The 13,999-nt window shown below is 40.0% G+C and overlaps 1 protein-coding gene across 4 annotated transcripts in view; it reads left to right on the plus strand.

Moving 5' to 3' along the window:
• lrp8 (low density lipoprotein receptor-related protein 8, apolipoprotein e receptor) overlaps positions 1-10,104 on the plus strand; it is a 167,989-nt gene extending 157,885 nt beyond the window's left edge. Inside the window, exons 18-19 of one of the 4 annotated variants that reach the window (XM_054788584.1) lie at positions 51-223; positions 2,227-10,103. In XM_054788584.1, the coding sequence (XP_054644559.1) occupies positions 51-223; positions 2,227-2,265 (212 nt within the window). In that variant the 3' untranslated portion in view covers positions 2,266-10,103. Of the gene's footprint in view, positions 1-32 lie in introns of all 4 variants that reach the window. The other 3 variants (XM_054788583.1, XM_054788582.1, XM_054788581.1) reach the window with 3 other exon arrangements.
• The last annotated feature ends 3,895 nt before the right edge of the window (positions 10,105-13,999 follow it).

Here is a 13,999-nt window from a genome sequence, read left to right on the forward strand (position 1 = left end):
GTTGTTGTTGTGTGTGTGTTAAACACATGCAGTCCCTATCCTTGCCACAGTGGTCATTGGGTTACTTTGCTCCGGCGCATACCTGGTGTGGCGAAACTGGCGGCGCAAGAACACCAAAAGCATGAACTTCGACAACCCTGTTTACCGCAAGACCACAGAAGACGACGATGATGAAATCCACATCGGCCGACACAGCGAGTCCATCGGTCACGTCTACCCGGCAGTGAGTGGCAACCACAGTCAGCCATTCATAGCGCTTCCTCTAGGGGGCGGCATCAGCGACAGCAACTCTCATTGGTACTCAGGGGCGCCAATGTTATCCAGTGGCAAATGAGAGAAAGAACATTCAGAAAAGCCCAGTTGTTGTCTACATGTTCTCCTGGTCAAAAGAAACATGCATGCACGTGCACACAACAACACACTCACACATCAAGTTTGCAGTAATAACGGAAAAGACCAACACATGAAGCCCTACACCATGCTACCATTCCTCTACTGACCATGATCATATAGTACACACATTTATAAATTATACATTTTTTGATATCATACTTCCATTCCAATTTTTGTACTTGTAGTTTTTATATGTGTTTAAGTGTTCTTTGACTACATAATATTCTTTTTTATTGTCAAGGTCCATGTTATGAAACAAATCATAGACTGACACACATCAGCTATTCTTTCAGGAAGCAGCTGACGTTTTATTTCTATAAAGTGATTCCTGCAATAGACAAACACTGGGACCCTCATCAGAGAGCACTAGTGACTCAGAGATAGTTACAGTATATTCAATGTAATGTCACTAAGACTCATTGCCTCTGCAGACCTATTTAATATTGATTCACTGGTAAGACTATTATTGGTGGAGTTCTATAGGTCACCAAAGAAAACCAACAGGATAGCACAATTTTAATTTTGTTAGGCTATTCATGCAATGCCACTATGTGAACTTGTCACACTACTACTCCAAAATGGGGAGCATAAATCAGAACCAAAAAATAGAATCTCTGGGTCCAGGGCTGCCACTCCCTACCCGCAGAACACACGCTCTGCGTAGGGCTTCACAATTCATGACGGGCCACATTTTGCACAAGGGGCAAATTTTCTGCAAATGCACAAAGGATGTGCATCACTGCCGTGAGGCGTAGGACTCCAAGTTAGCCCAAGGCAGCAGAGGAAAAAAGAGACACGTAATGTAACACCGCCCTCATTGCCACAGTGATTGGTAGCCTTGCAGCAAAATAAGAGAATATAATATCAGAATTCACCCACTCACTTGTCAGTCCCTCGTGGTGTAATGGTCCAGCTGCTGCCTTTTAAGGCAGAGGGTGTGGGCTAGAAGACAGCCACACACAGTTCATTTTTTATTCTGCAAATTTTGCACTAAAAACTATTTATTTGCCATGTATTCGTATTACTACAAAACATACATCTGAGTAAATACAGGTTCATGTCAAATACTATAAAAACAGCTTTTAATGGGTCAGTTAGGTGCTAGAGATGTGGTGACCACAGCTACCTAGAGGCGGGACTCCAAATAAAATTCTGCTTAGGGCACCAGTTTGGCCGGGGAGAGTGACAACTGCCCTGATGGTGCAGGTGCATGTTGCCATAAGGGACAATGCCAACAGTGACAACATTCAAAATCCCAAAAGGAAGCACGGTCAGTGGAAACATTAATTTCATATCATTTTGTTGTCAGTGTAGTAGAGATGGGCATCCAAAAAGAATAATGGGGGGGGGGAGAGTCTAGCTCTTTGATCAGTTGGCATGGTAACCCAGATTTCCTTGTGTCGCGCCAATGAGGAAGGTGGCACACAATTTTAGATATAACAGCGTGATGACAACCTGAAGACACACACACACATACACACAACAGGTGCACAAACGAGTCATTTTAAAAGTGAATTAAAAATTGCTTTTGGCAAGGAGGTGATAGAGAGTTTGTTTTGTTTGTTTTTTTACCCTTGTGGCACTATGCTGCATGTCAAAGATCCAGAGAGAGATCAGGCTGGCTTTATGTGGGCTAAGCATTTGCAGCCAAAGACAGCACAAAGCATTCCTCAAATAGAAAGTGCCAGAAGAGGGGAAAAGACAAGAATGGGCAAAGGGTGGAGGTGGAGGTAAACATTAGAAATGAATGGCTGAAGCCTTTTTTTAGCCTGTGTTGTCTTTGTCCATCATTTTTTATTTGCATTGGTAACATGTTTTATCTGCTGTTTTCAGCTAGTGGCACTCAGTCTGGAGGACGATGGCTATCCCTGAAGAAGGGTTTCGGCCTGTGCCTTCATTCTCACCTCGGCCCCTCCTCCCTCCACATCCATACCTCCACAATGAGGCCTGGCTCAGCGCAGAGGAGACGCTCCTCCTTTTGCTTCCTTTTTAAGGAGCAGGGATGACAAGTACAACCCGTATATCCCACCTCTCTCCTATAGTTCTCACACTCTAGTAACATCGCTACTACCAGTAGGCGCTACTACGTTCTCTAATTCTAGCGTGTAGTAGCCTGTGCTCTGCCCCTTTTTCTCTCTCTCTCTTAGTAGTGAGTGCATTTACAGTACAAGCTGCTCTTCTTAAACTAACCTCATTGAGCTCTCATAAGTATCAGAAAGGGAGTCACCATGAATTCTTAATTCTTCATGTTTTATTTATTTGTATGTTTGCTGGTGTAAATATGTAACCAGCACATCCAGACGTATTTCGACTTCACTGAAATGACATTCAGTGTCTGGTAAAGACAGTTTTTCCTTATTCTCCTTAAATGTTTATCTGTAACATTCTTTGGAGGAGGGTTGTTTTTATCCTTTTCACTCCCAAGCCGTTCACATCTGCCTCTGCCACGCATATTGTACTGAGGTAGCAAAGCTAAATATAGGAAAGGAGGCTGTGAACATGACAAGGTAAGGATTGGTGTGGACGTTTGGAGGTGATTTGAGGGTGGAAGAGTAAGAAAGGAGCTTTTTTTGATGTGACTACAAGGATTTATGCCACCAGAGGGTAGCGCTTCAAGGCAAAAAGCAGCAAGGCAGAAAATAACAATTATGAGTAATCCTCGGTGTTGGCATCAGAGGTATGCGCACTGGTTACCATGAACTTGAGTTTGCTTTTTCTCAGTCAGTGTTTTATATACCGTTTGTTTGCTTGTCTGTGCTGCTGCTATTGTAGATGATGCTAAAGCCCCTGGGGTGGATAAAGGGGAAAGTCAATGAAAAAGAAAAATACTAAATAACTCCAGTAATTGTATCAAGATGAAATTAGATATATTTTGGTATTTGGCCAGGATGCTGTGTTACTAGTAGGGGGAAAATAATGGGTTACGAATGAGTTCCATCCCTAGACCTTCTCTTTTCTTCCCAGATTTCCTTGTAACCCCTCACAGAATCCATGAATCTTGATCCTTAATGAATGCAATGACACTCGGTTGATACCAAAAGAGCGGTTGATATTAGTGGCTGTTTCTCTACTCTCTGAGCTTTTTATGATGTTTATTTTCACTTCCACGGCGATGGCTCTCCTTTTCACTGACACACTGTTGCTTGGGAGACTACTACTACTAATCATCTGTGTTAACATGTAGTTGTGTAAACACACGTGTAAAAAAAAAAAAATTGCAGATTGCAGTCGATCAGCTTTATGTTTACGTTACAAGTACTACAGTTCCCGATGCTGCACTGCTTGACCAGGAAGTATTGAGTTTTGGGAAAAGATGCTACTATCACGTTTTGACAGACGTCTTATGCAGTGATCTGACAAATCTTAAGTAACTTTGATGAAATGTAGAATTACTACAGCTTTGACATTAACACAATGGCAGCTGTTGAACGCCCATGAAAAAAATGCAGAGAGCGAGTGACGCCGGGACGCCAAGTTCATGTAGGATTGCAAGGTTTGTAGTGTGCGTAAAGCACTTCATGTGCGCTTCCAATCCTGCCTTGTGCACTGCCACTTCCATATTAAGTGTATTAACAACACAGCACATTAGCCATAGTTCACAGGCCTCTTCTCGCGAGACAGCTTTTCTCTAAACGGGAAATATCGCCACATTTTAATCACACCTACTGGTGACACTGTGATACGTGACACCACTTCTAATAAGCAATGTTATTTGTCATAACACCAAGGACCACCTGTAACCGCTGTTTTCTAAGAATATTTGAAAAATGTAATCATGTTTCAAGCCATTTTAAATAGAGATATGAGAAAGAGAGGGATAATCGAGTGTTCTTGTTTTTTCAGGTGAAATGTTTGCTTTCATACAGCTTTACTCTTCAAGAGTGTTTCTTTTAAATTAGCTGCCGTAGATACAGAAATCTCTTTCACTGACTGTTCCGTGGAGGGTTTTGTATGAAAAGATGAGTAAGCCCTCATAGACTGAAAAACAAGCTCTGATTTGATTTAAAAGCCTGAGATCGGGGAAAGTGGTAAACCGTTCGAAAGCGCTTCTCTTCCTTTTACTTGCTGCAGAAATGTTTCAGATCCACTGGATCGGCTTAAATGCCCAGTGAGCGTTGCAGTAATTACCCAGATGACTTTCTAATGGTGATGTACTTTAAACCACCAGAGCAAGTAAACATGATAGCTGTCGATGTGGCACATTAACTCTTCTACGTCGTTGGGCATCCTTTCATATGGGACACTGACATGATGGGACGTTAAAGACTATTCTTAAATTCAGTTATACCGAGTCATGCGTACAACACCACATTTTCCATTGTTGACTTTGATCTCTGAACAATATTTTTTATTGATTGCGCTGTATGCCCGAATATTTCATCGACCTGTTTTAAAAAGACATATCTGGTTGAAGAGACGTGAGTTGTCTCAAAACCACAATTTCCGGTCCTCAGTAGTTCAGAGATTATTGCTCTAAATTCCAACTAGTGATGGGTGATACCAGATTTTTTTTATTTGATGCAATCCATTTTTATCCCAATAAAACTAAAACACATAACAAATATGAGCCATTTAACAACTTTATTGTGCATTTTCCATAACATATTAGTATTAACAAATCCAAATACTTTATTTTAACACAATGTAACCTAAATAATTTATTTGTTAACATTAAGGGACAAAGATGTCCTCTTCAAAAATCTTACTAATATTTTTCATATCTTGACCAACTTAAGTCCAGATCCAGTCCAGAAGGTAAATCAATCAAGTATCTGATGTTTATAATCAAAACAGAAGTTGATTACAGGATTTATGTTTAACAAATGCAGGTTGCACAGTGTAAAAATAGAGTAATATTTAATTAGTGCTTGAAATATCAGAGCTAGTTTCTCTCTTAACACATCAACGTCTTGTTGTTCTTGTTGTTGTTGTGCTAGTCGTTCTTCTGGTCAGTGGTCACATGACATACACTACAGGAGGTGTGTGTGTGTGTGTGTAAGATGAGTTCTCGTTACTGCACTCTAGCGTCCCACTATTCACACAGTTAGCAATCATTTGAATGGATCTGGGAAACCAAATTCTAAAATTGTTCATGATTTTTGCTCCCTGTCCAACCCCGCTCCCCCCCCCCCGGTTGCTATTTCTTATAGTACTCTTTGCACTCTTCTAGTCGGTCTTCCAAATCTCTGCATAAGCAGATAATCGAATTGCTTACCCAGGAGGTGCCGAATGCTTTCTAACAACTTTGACACTTTTACCACGTCTTAACTGCATGCACTCTATCACTAAAGAGTAACACGACAGCAACATCAGCATTTTTTGTTTTTTACTCCCATGTCTTGTTTCTGTGGTTGTGATGCGCCTGTATTTTAGTGCCCCTCATCTCTCTTGCCATCCCATTTTCATCCGAGCATCGACATCTTTGCTTTGCAAGGGCTATCACTATGATCAAGGTAAACACACACTAGAAGAACCACTGGATACACCCGCCAACCACATGAAAAGTGTCAACAAAACACTTTCCCAAGCAGGAAGCACTTAAAAAGGATGCTCGCGCAAAAGAAGTTGCCCCCTCGACTGCATTTTGGACCATGGAATGACCTCTGTACTTATCCAACTATCTTAACCAACTGATTTCTCTTATTTTTGTATTTTTTTTCCTTGGGACGTAAAATGGTTTGTTTCTGACTGTTGTCGATGGTGTTTTCTTCCTTGGTGGAGCTTTTTTCCACCCATTTGGAAAATGAAGTCATGTTATGGATAGTTGTAATTCCATCAATATAGAGGGAACGTTTTTCTGAAAAATCTGCCTATTTCATCAGACATTAAAAAATGGGGGTTCCATCCATTCCTCAGCCATACAGTCGACATTTTTTATGCTGTTTGTTGCACAAAAACTTTTCAAGAAGCCTTCTGCACTGTGTAAAGAGATAATGCTCTTAGGAGGGGAGGGGGGAAAGGTGAGACAGTCCAGTGGTACAGTCCAATGGTTTTGAATTATGACTTGTAAATACTTTTTCATACAACTTTTTGATAGTGTTTTAAATGTATCTGTAAAAAAAAAAAAATGTACATAAACCACTGGGGCGGAACAAAAAACGAGTGTAGACTATATGAATTTATTTGTACACAAGAACACTGGATTTCTTTACTACTTGATTGTAACTAAAATTAATAATCTGCCAAAGTGTTTTTACTTTACTTTTTCCTGTTGTCTGATCCATTTGTTTGCTTTTTAACAGGATTGCAGAGTTTTATGTTCATAAACTGTATTTAATTCTGTTGAATAGATTTTGTTGTTGTGTGGGTGTATTTTTCAGGGGGCGGGGGTTATCTTTTTAATTTATTGGTGCCTTGTTTTGTGCTCCTGTATACTTTTACCCTCCGTCTTTCTGTGTTCCGTGTCTGTAGGAGGACAGTCGGGATTAATTGGTGGGTTGGTGGGCGCAAGGGCTGTGGGAGTTAAAAACTTAGCAATTTCTGTACTTACATGGAATATCTGTACTGTATGCCAAAATGGTCTCACTCACGTTTCTATGAAATCAAACTGTTCATAAATATCTCTATATATTGATATATTAAATTTGTAAAACAGTCTGCTGTGTAATGCTGCTCCTTTTTGGAAAAAATAAAGATTGATCAGTATTAAATATCGTTGAGGAATATGCATCAAATTACACACACAGGCAGATTAGATTCTAAGTGTGTATAGACAAATTGTTTTGACACGTTACTGGAGACAAAGACGGAGAAAAAGTCAAAGTCGAGACCTGCGGCTGTCGCAAAATAGCATTTTTTTTCAAGTTGCTGAAACAACACTTTTCTGGTATGACAGGTGGGCCAAACCACGCATTCATCAGGGGTCCCGGCAGCACCCAAAGATGTCAAAAAACACCACTTTTCCGATCGGTCGATTTTTGGCCGTTTTTTCATGACCGCGACTGTCGCGAAATTGCGTTTTCTTAAGTTGATGAAACAACACTTTTCTGGTATGAGTGGTAGGCCAAACCCACCACACATTCATCGGGGGTCCCGGCAGGCCCGAAAGATGTCAAAAAACACCACTTTTCCGAGCGGTCGATTTTCGGTCGTTTTTTCAAAATCGCACTTTCTTCAAGTTGCTGCAACAACACTTTTCTGATCGGGGATGTGGGAAAAACCCACCACACATTCTTCGGGGGTCCCAGCAGGACCCAAAGATGGCAAAAAACTTTTCCAACGGGTCAATTTTCGGCCGTATTTTTCAAAACAGTGCCGTTTTTTTGCCATTTTTAGGTCTTCCCGGGACCTTTTATGAATGTTTTTCCCACTTCCCGGACCTGAAAAGTGTTGTTTCAGCAACTTTAAAGTAAGAGAATTCACGTTTGCAGCGGACCTGAAAAAACGGACGAAAATTGATCGCTTCGGAAAAGTGGCGGGTTTTCTTGACATTTTCAGGTTCTCCTGGGACCTGCGAGGCATTGTTTAGTGGTTTTTGCTTGTTGTTCAGTGGAGAGTAAACGGTTTATACCACTTATCCTCTGCCCTCGTCTCCTCAACCACATCTCCTGTGGTGTCAACACATCAAAGCCAGGTTCCAGCTGCGAGGCGTAACACAGGACGTGACAAAGTATTTTTAGTGTTTCTCTCAGATCGTAGGAATTTTAGTGGTTTGGAAATTGTGACTTTTTCATAGCGAAACCACTAACCGGCCCATGCCTCACCCACTTCAACCTGACAGCTATTTAGCTCTCTGCTGCCCCCGCTGATTAGATGCCCTAATGACAAAAAAGTAACTAAACAGTTGATCGAGACCAAAAAGGCTATGATTCAAAAAAGCAGATTTCTTTAACATGTATTGCATCAAAATGATCCACCTCACAGTTTCATTTCATTATTTTCCATCATTGCTGCTCATTTTGTTGTTAATATGAAAGCAGAAATTGCACAAAACGGTTCAAGTGTTTCAAAATGATACTGCAATAAAAAATAATTAGCACTCAGTCTGCCTTCACCTTTCATTTTGTACTTCTTGACAAGTGTTAGCTTGCCGTGTGCCTTTTCACCCGTTTTATTGATTCCTCTCGCACTTTCCATATTTTGTCACCGTCTCACAGCTCAGGTGAGCCTGAAAAAGGCAATAAGACTTCTGTAACGTCACCGAAGTTCCTGCAATAAAATCTCTTTCTGTTTTAAAATGCAGCGAGTGAACACGCGGCCGCATCTTTGTCTCGCTCTGTCGTCGTCTCTCGCCTCCCTCCTCTGCCTCATGGATGACAGTTCCATTATCTCCTTGATAATAAGTTGCACAGATTAGCCACAGGGGCAGACAAAGTGGTAGGGACACGCCGCTGTCTTTCTGTGTCCGAGTAATGTGTGTGTCTGTGTGCATAATGTGTGTCATTAGCTTCTCACTAATGTTTGCTTGTGTGTCTATTTGTCTTCCTGTGTGTGTTTGTCTGTACGGATGTTTCTCTCGGTGCGTGCTGCTGCCTGTCTGTTTGTTTTTGAGGCTGCTGTCTGTGTATACCGTCATATGTGTGCTGGATGCACTCGAGGAGTTGACAGGCCAAGTGCCATTAGCAGATAATTACCAAAAAGTCTCCTAAGGAGGATGGCTCATCATCTTGACGCCGGCAGATGGAGAAACACGAAGACATCTGCAATTCAAATGAGGTGCCTTGCATGTGCTCATGCGTTTTAGACTTTCTTTCCATATTTGCTGGTTTTACTTCCTCTTTCTCTGATAAGCTTTTGTGTGTGTTTAGTGATTGCATCCCATTTGTGTCACTAATAAGGAAGCAAGTGTAGGAGTGTGAAAGTACGCCGTATTCACGGTTCGGGACAAGTGTTGCCAGGTCTTGCAAAAACAAACAAAACAAAACAAAGGGAGAGAGGCCGCTTGTTCATAGGTATGAAAAATTAGGGGCGCAACAATACATGTACGTAGCTGTCCATACAGTGGTTTCCATTTGATAACACTATTAATCGAAGTCCTCCCTTCCTCTCGCCACCACGGACAGTTCGCCACACGCCCCCAGGTGGGCCCGCCCCGCTATTTGAGAAGCACTGTTGTAACCCAAAAGTCTGATGGCGTCAGTCAGCTGACTCCAAAGCCCCCTCCTGATTCGTGGCTGATGAAATCCCCGCAGGCGGACGTGCTCAGCGGCTGCTGTTGTGGCTGGCAGCAGACGGCGTCTCAAGTTGCGGGCAAAACTACATTTTTCACCTTTATCATCCAAAATGACAGATAAAATAACTCAGCAGTAAGATGCACTGAACGCACATGCAATAAAAGTCCTCGTTGCGTTCGTGGTGACTACTTCCATGCAAAATTACGGAAATGTGTTTTTCTACGCTTAATTGTTATTGTTGCCATTATTTTATGATCAAATGAAAAAAAAATCTTCTCATTGTATAATTTTTTCATGTTTTGCTTTGACTTTGGCTGTGTTGTCATTTCGATAATTGTTTTTGTTAATTTTATAATTGTAACGGATGTCTACATGAGCTGTGGAAATAATGAACGCCACATAGTTTGATTGAAATACTATTGAATCTATAAACAGAACTATTGATGAATTCTTTTTATTGTTGAATTGTATTGTGAATTATCTATTATATGTTTTTTTTTTAATTAGGTGCTATTTTTCTTATACATGGTTCTAACTTCTAAGTATGCACAGCACAAAATGAGGCGGGTATAGCTGCACCAGATACATTTAATTTCAAAACTACTTTTGAGTTAAAAACAAAAAAGGTGGTAATTTCGATAAAATACAAGTCATAAAAAGTATTGAAACAAACCAAATCGTGAATTTTCTGTATTGTTGCACCCCAATAAAAATATACATAAAGTAATCCTTTGTTTTTCCCCGTTTATTGGCTCTAGCTAGACCTGACCATAAGCGAACTTCTGCAAAGTAGGATTCCTTTTTTATAAATGGAATATTTTCATAGTTAGGGCGTAGAAAACCTGTTTACGACCTTTTAAATAACATTATTAGAGCCCTCTAGACATGAAATAACACCCCTATAGTCACCTTTACCCTCATATTACCCAATATAGTAGACATAATAAAAGAAAATAGTAAGACATATTAGACATAAATAAAACATAATATAAACTCACACATCAATATTGGAAGTGTTCCTTGTTTTTGGGGGGGGTTTGGAACAGTATACTTCCTGCTGTGGCTATTGTCTCCTCAATGTAATGTAATGGTGGCTGAATGACACCATTTTATGATGGCTGTAGTCAACCTTTTTATTTGAAATAGACACAGGGTACTGTGTTTTACAGGCATATGCTCAAAACACAGCATGAACAGTTTAACACTTCCCAGTTCTCTTCTTCTATGGGCTTATTTCCTAAAAGCTAGCTCTAACCCCGCATGCAGAATGTCACTGCCCTTTAAGCCCACACGCTAAACAGCAGCGCAGAATTACACAACACAGCCATCGCTACAGTAACATTACTGACACCTAGTGACCAGGCTAGGTGATACTACATATTGTGTCTTTAAATGCATCTTCTGAATGCCTTATATGTGTATTTTCATTCATTTTGACATTTGTATGCTTGAAAATGCTTAATTCAGACAAGAATGCGTAAAATTGGCTTAATATGCATATTTTTGACTAATAATAGGCTGTATTCAACCACGAAACAGCGATAATTACTCATTTATTTATTTTTTAAAACCGTGATAGACTGAAACCGCGAAATTTGAACCGCAAAGTGGCAAGGGATGACTGTATATAAATACTGTATTTAGATCAGCAACAGCAAATATATAAGTTTAAAAATGTAAGTTGTTCAAAGAATGACTTTTCATCCCGTGAACTTGTCTTGTCTTCCAGCCGTGAAACCCATGTTTGTTAGCCTCATCGATTCTCAGTATTATCATGCTGAATTGAATCTGCATGTTGAGCACGTAGGGCCGCACGGTGGCCGAGTGGTTAGCATGTCGGCCACACAATCAGGAGAATCCGGGGACTCCGGTTTCCTCCCACATTCCAAAAACATGCATGTTAGGTTAATTAGTGATGCTAATTGGCCATAGGTATGAATGTGAGTGCGAATGGTTGTTTGTTTATATGCGAGTGGCTGGCAACCACTCCAGGGTGTACCCAAAATCACCCAAAGTCATCTGGGATAGGCTCCAGCATACCCCCACAGCCCTGATGAGGATAAGCAGCCTAGAACATGGATGGATGAGCACGTATCTCATCTCACACTTGCAGCAGATCGGCTCCAGTCTTCCAGTGCTCTTCTATTTTTTATTCTATTTTTTATTTATATTCTATTTTTATATTTTATCGTATTTTCCCCATATTTTAGCAACTTTTACTGCCCCTCATTCTCACTGCTTCCCATAAACACTCGTTCTTCCATCATCCTGGGATCTAGTGTAGCTGTGCATACGCCACGTACGTGTGTTTGGGGGCATGTCAAGTTGACTCGAGGGGGCGTGATAACCAGGGAATGGGGGCATGTAGAGGATAAATTACTTCCCACTCTTGTATTTTACTTTATTGTGGGGAGATGGGAGTAATATCGGGGGGGCCAAATAAGCAGCTGCACGTTCAAAACAATCCCAAAAACACGCAAGCCCAACGTCGCTAATACCGTTGCTAGTACCTGGGCACATCGTTTTGGATCTGTATCTCACTTTTAAAGTCACAAATATAAAAAGTAAATCATTAAAATAAAATATATATATTCAAATGTAAGACATTTTAAATATATAAACAATTTTTTTTTTAAAAAGGTGACGATTCCGCCAAAGCCTGGGCTGCACTGTATTTGTTTACCGAGTAGACAAATAACACGAAACACAAATTTGTGTTTTTTATTATTATTATCATTATCACAAAAACCAAAAAAAGGCACAAAAGGCACGAAATAGATTAAGTACCAATACGCATAAATAAATCAGCAAAACCAATTTAACACAGCAATCAAATCCAAAGTTATTCTTCTGAACTGCACAAATCCTTCAAATACAAGTTAGTGCAGTAAAATCAAGCTGCTATTCACACACTTGGAATGCAAAACCAGATTTGAAATGCTCAACTGCGATCTAAAGCCTGACCTTTCTGCTTTTCCTTGATGAAAAAAAAGGACAGAAGCATTTGTCACAACATCTGTAGTGCTGCAACATCACACACACACACACACACACACACACACACACATGAATAATGGAATTACTTTGAATAATGAAGGTACATTTAAATGAAGTTACTTTTAAGGATTCAAGAGCTTTATTGAACGAAAACGCGGTGATACGACTCTTCATAAAAGTAAAATATATATCATTGTGAGATGTAAAACACTAAAACAACTACATTACGACTACAATACAAGCAGCTAAGACCAGCATAATCAACAATATTAAAAATCAAGAGACGGCAGTATTAAGATAGCAGAAGATAGCAGAAGACGCGTGTCCTGAAGTGTCGAGAAGTCGATGGTTGTTCATCCTGAGGCTGAAGATTCAGTCATTTCGAGACTGAGGAGGGCACAGATGGCTCCTCATCCTGACCGGGTGCAGAAGGTGCTCCGAAATGTTTCAGAAGAGCCCCTGAATTTGCATTTGAAGTACAGTAGTACCTCGCATGACGTAAACCTCCTTTTACGTAAATTCCACCCAACGTAAAGAATTTACGTAAAGTTTTTGCGTCGTATTACGTAAGAAATTCCATAAAAACGTAAAGCGTCTTTTTTTTTCAATCAACTTTATTAGTGCCTTACAAATTACACTAACAGTGCATCAAACTTTGGGCATTGAAAAATAACAGTTGGATAACAAAAACACATAAAAATAAATCACACGGAAATCGAGATTAAAGAAATAAAAACGTAACAGAAAAGTGATAAATAAATAAATAAATAAGACTTGAACATAAGGCTTTTATTGCAGGTTTGAATGATGAAACTCAACTCTGAATCCCTAGAGACACTTCCTGTCTGCCTCTCTTAAAGGTCCCCTAGGGAACACATTTATAGCAACACACACCAGTCTTATTTATGTCTTACAAGGTTTATTTACTCTTATCACGTCTATTAGAGTATATTGGGGATTACGAGTGAAAAGGTGACTATAGGGGTGTTATTTGATGTCTACAAGGCTCTAATAGTGTTAAAACCCGTGTTTAGAAGATTGTAAACCTCTTTTCTATGCTCTAACTACGAAAACATCCCAATTTAGAAATAAGGAATCCCACCTCATGGAAATTATCTTCTCACTCGTCGGGTCTGGAAGCAATTAACCGTGCTAAACAAGGGATTACTGTGTATAAACTGGTGACATAGCTCCACACCTTTATCTTTGGCCCATTTCTCCGTCCTTGTTTCCTCGTTTATATACATTTTGCACCCCATGGCTTTGACTTTCTCTTTTCGCGATGCTTTGTTGACACTTGATCGTCATCCGCCACCATCAAGTATCTGTCAAAGCGATGCCAACTCTTATTGAATCACAATTTGTTGTTTTGTTATTTAACATGTTCACAGTGCATTAACATATGCTTGAGACTCTTATGCTTAATATTATACGATAATAAGAATGGAATTTATTTTATTCTCAAGCAATTTCTGTTGAAATGTCATTTTTTTTTA

Source organism: Dunckerocampus dactyliophorus, chromosome 10 (assembly GCF_027744805.1).
Source record: "Dunckerocampus dactyliophorus isolate RoL2022-P2 chromosome 10, RoL_Ddac_1.1, whole genome shotgun sequence".
Lineage (NCBI taxonomy): Eukaryota > Metazoa > Chordata > Actinopteri > Syngnathiformes > Syngnathidae > Dunckerocampus > Dunckerocampus dactyliophorus.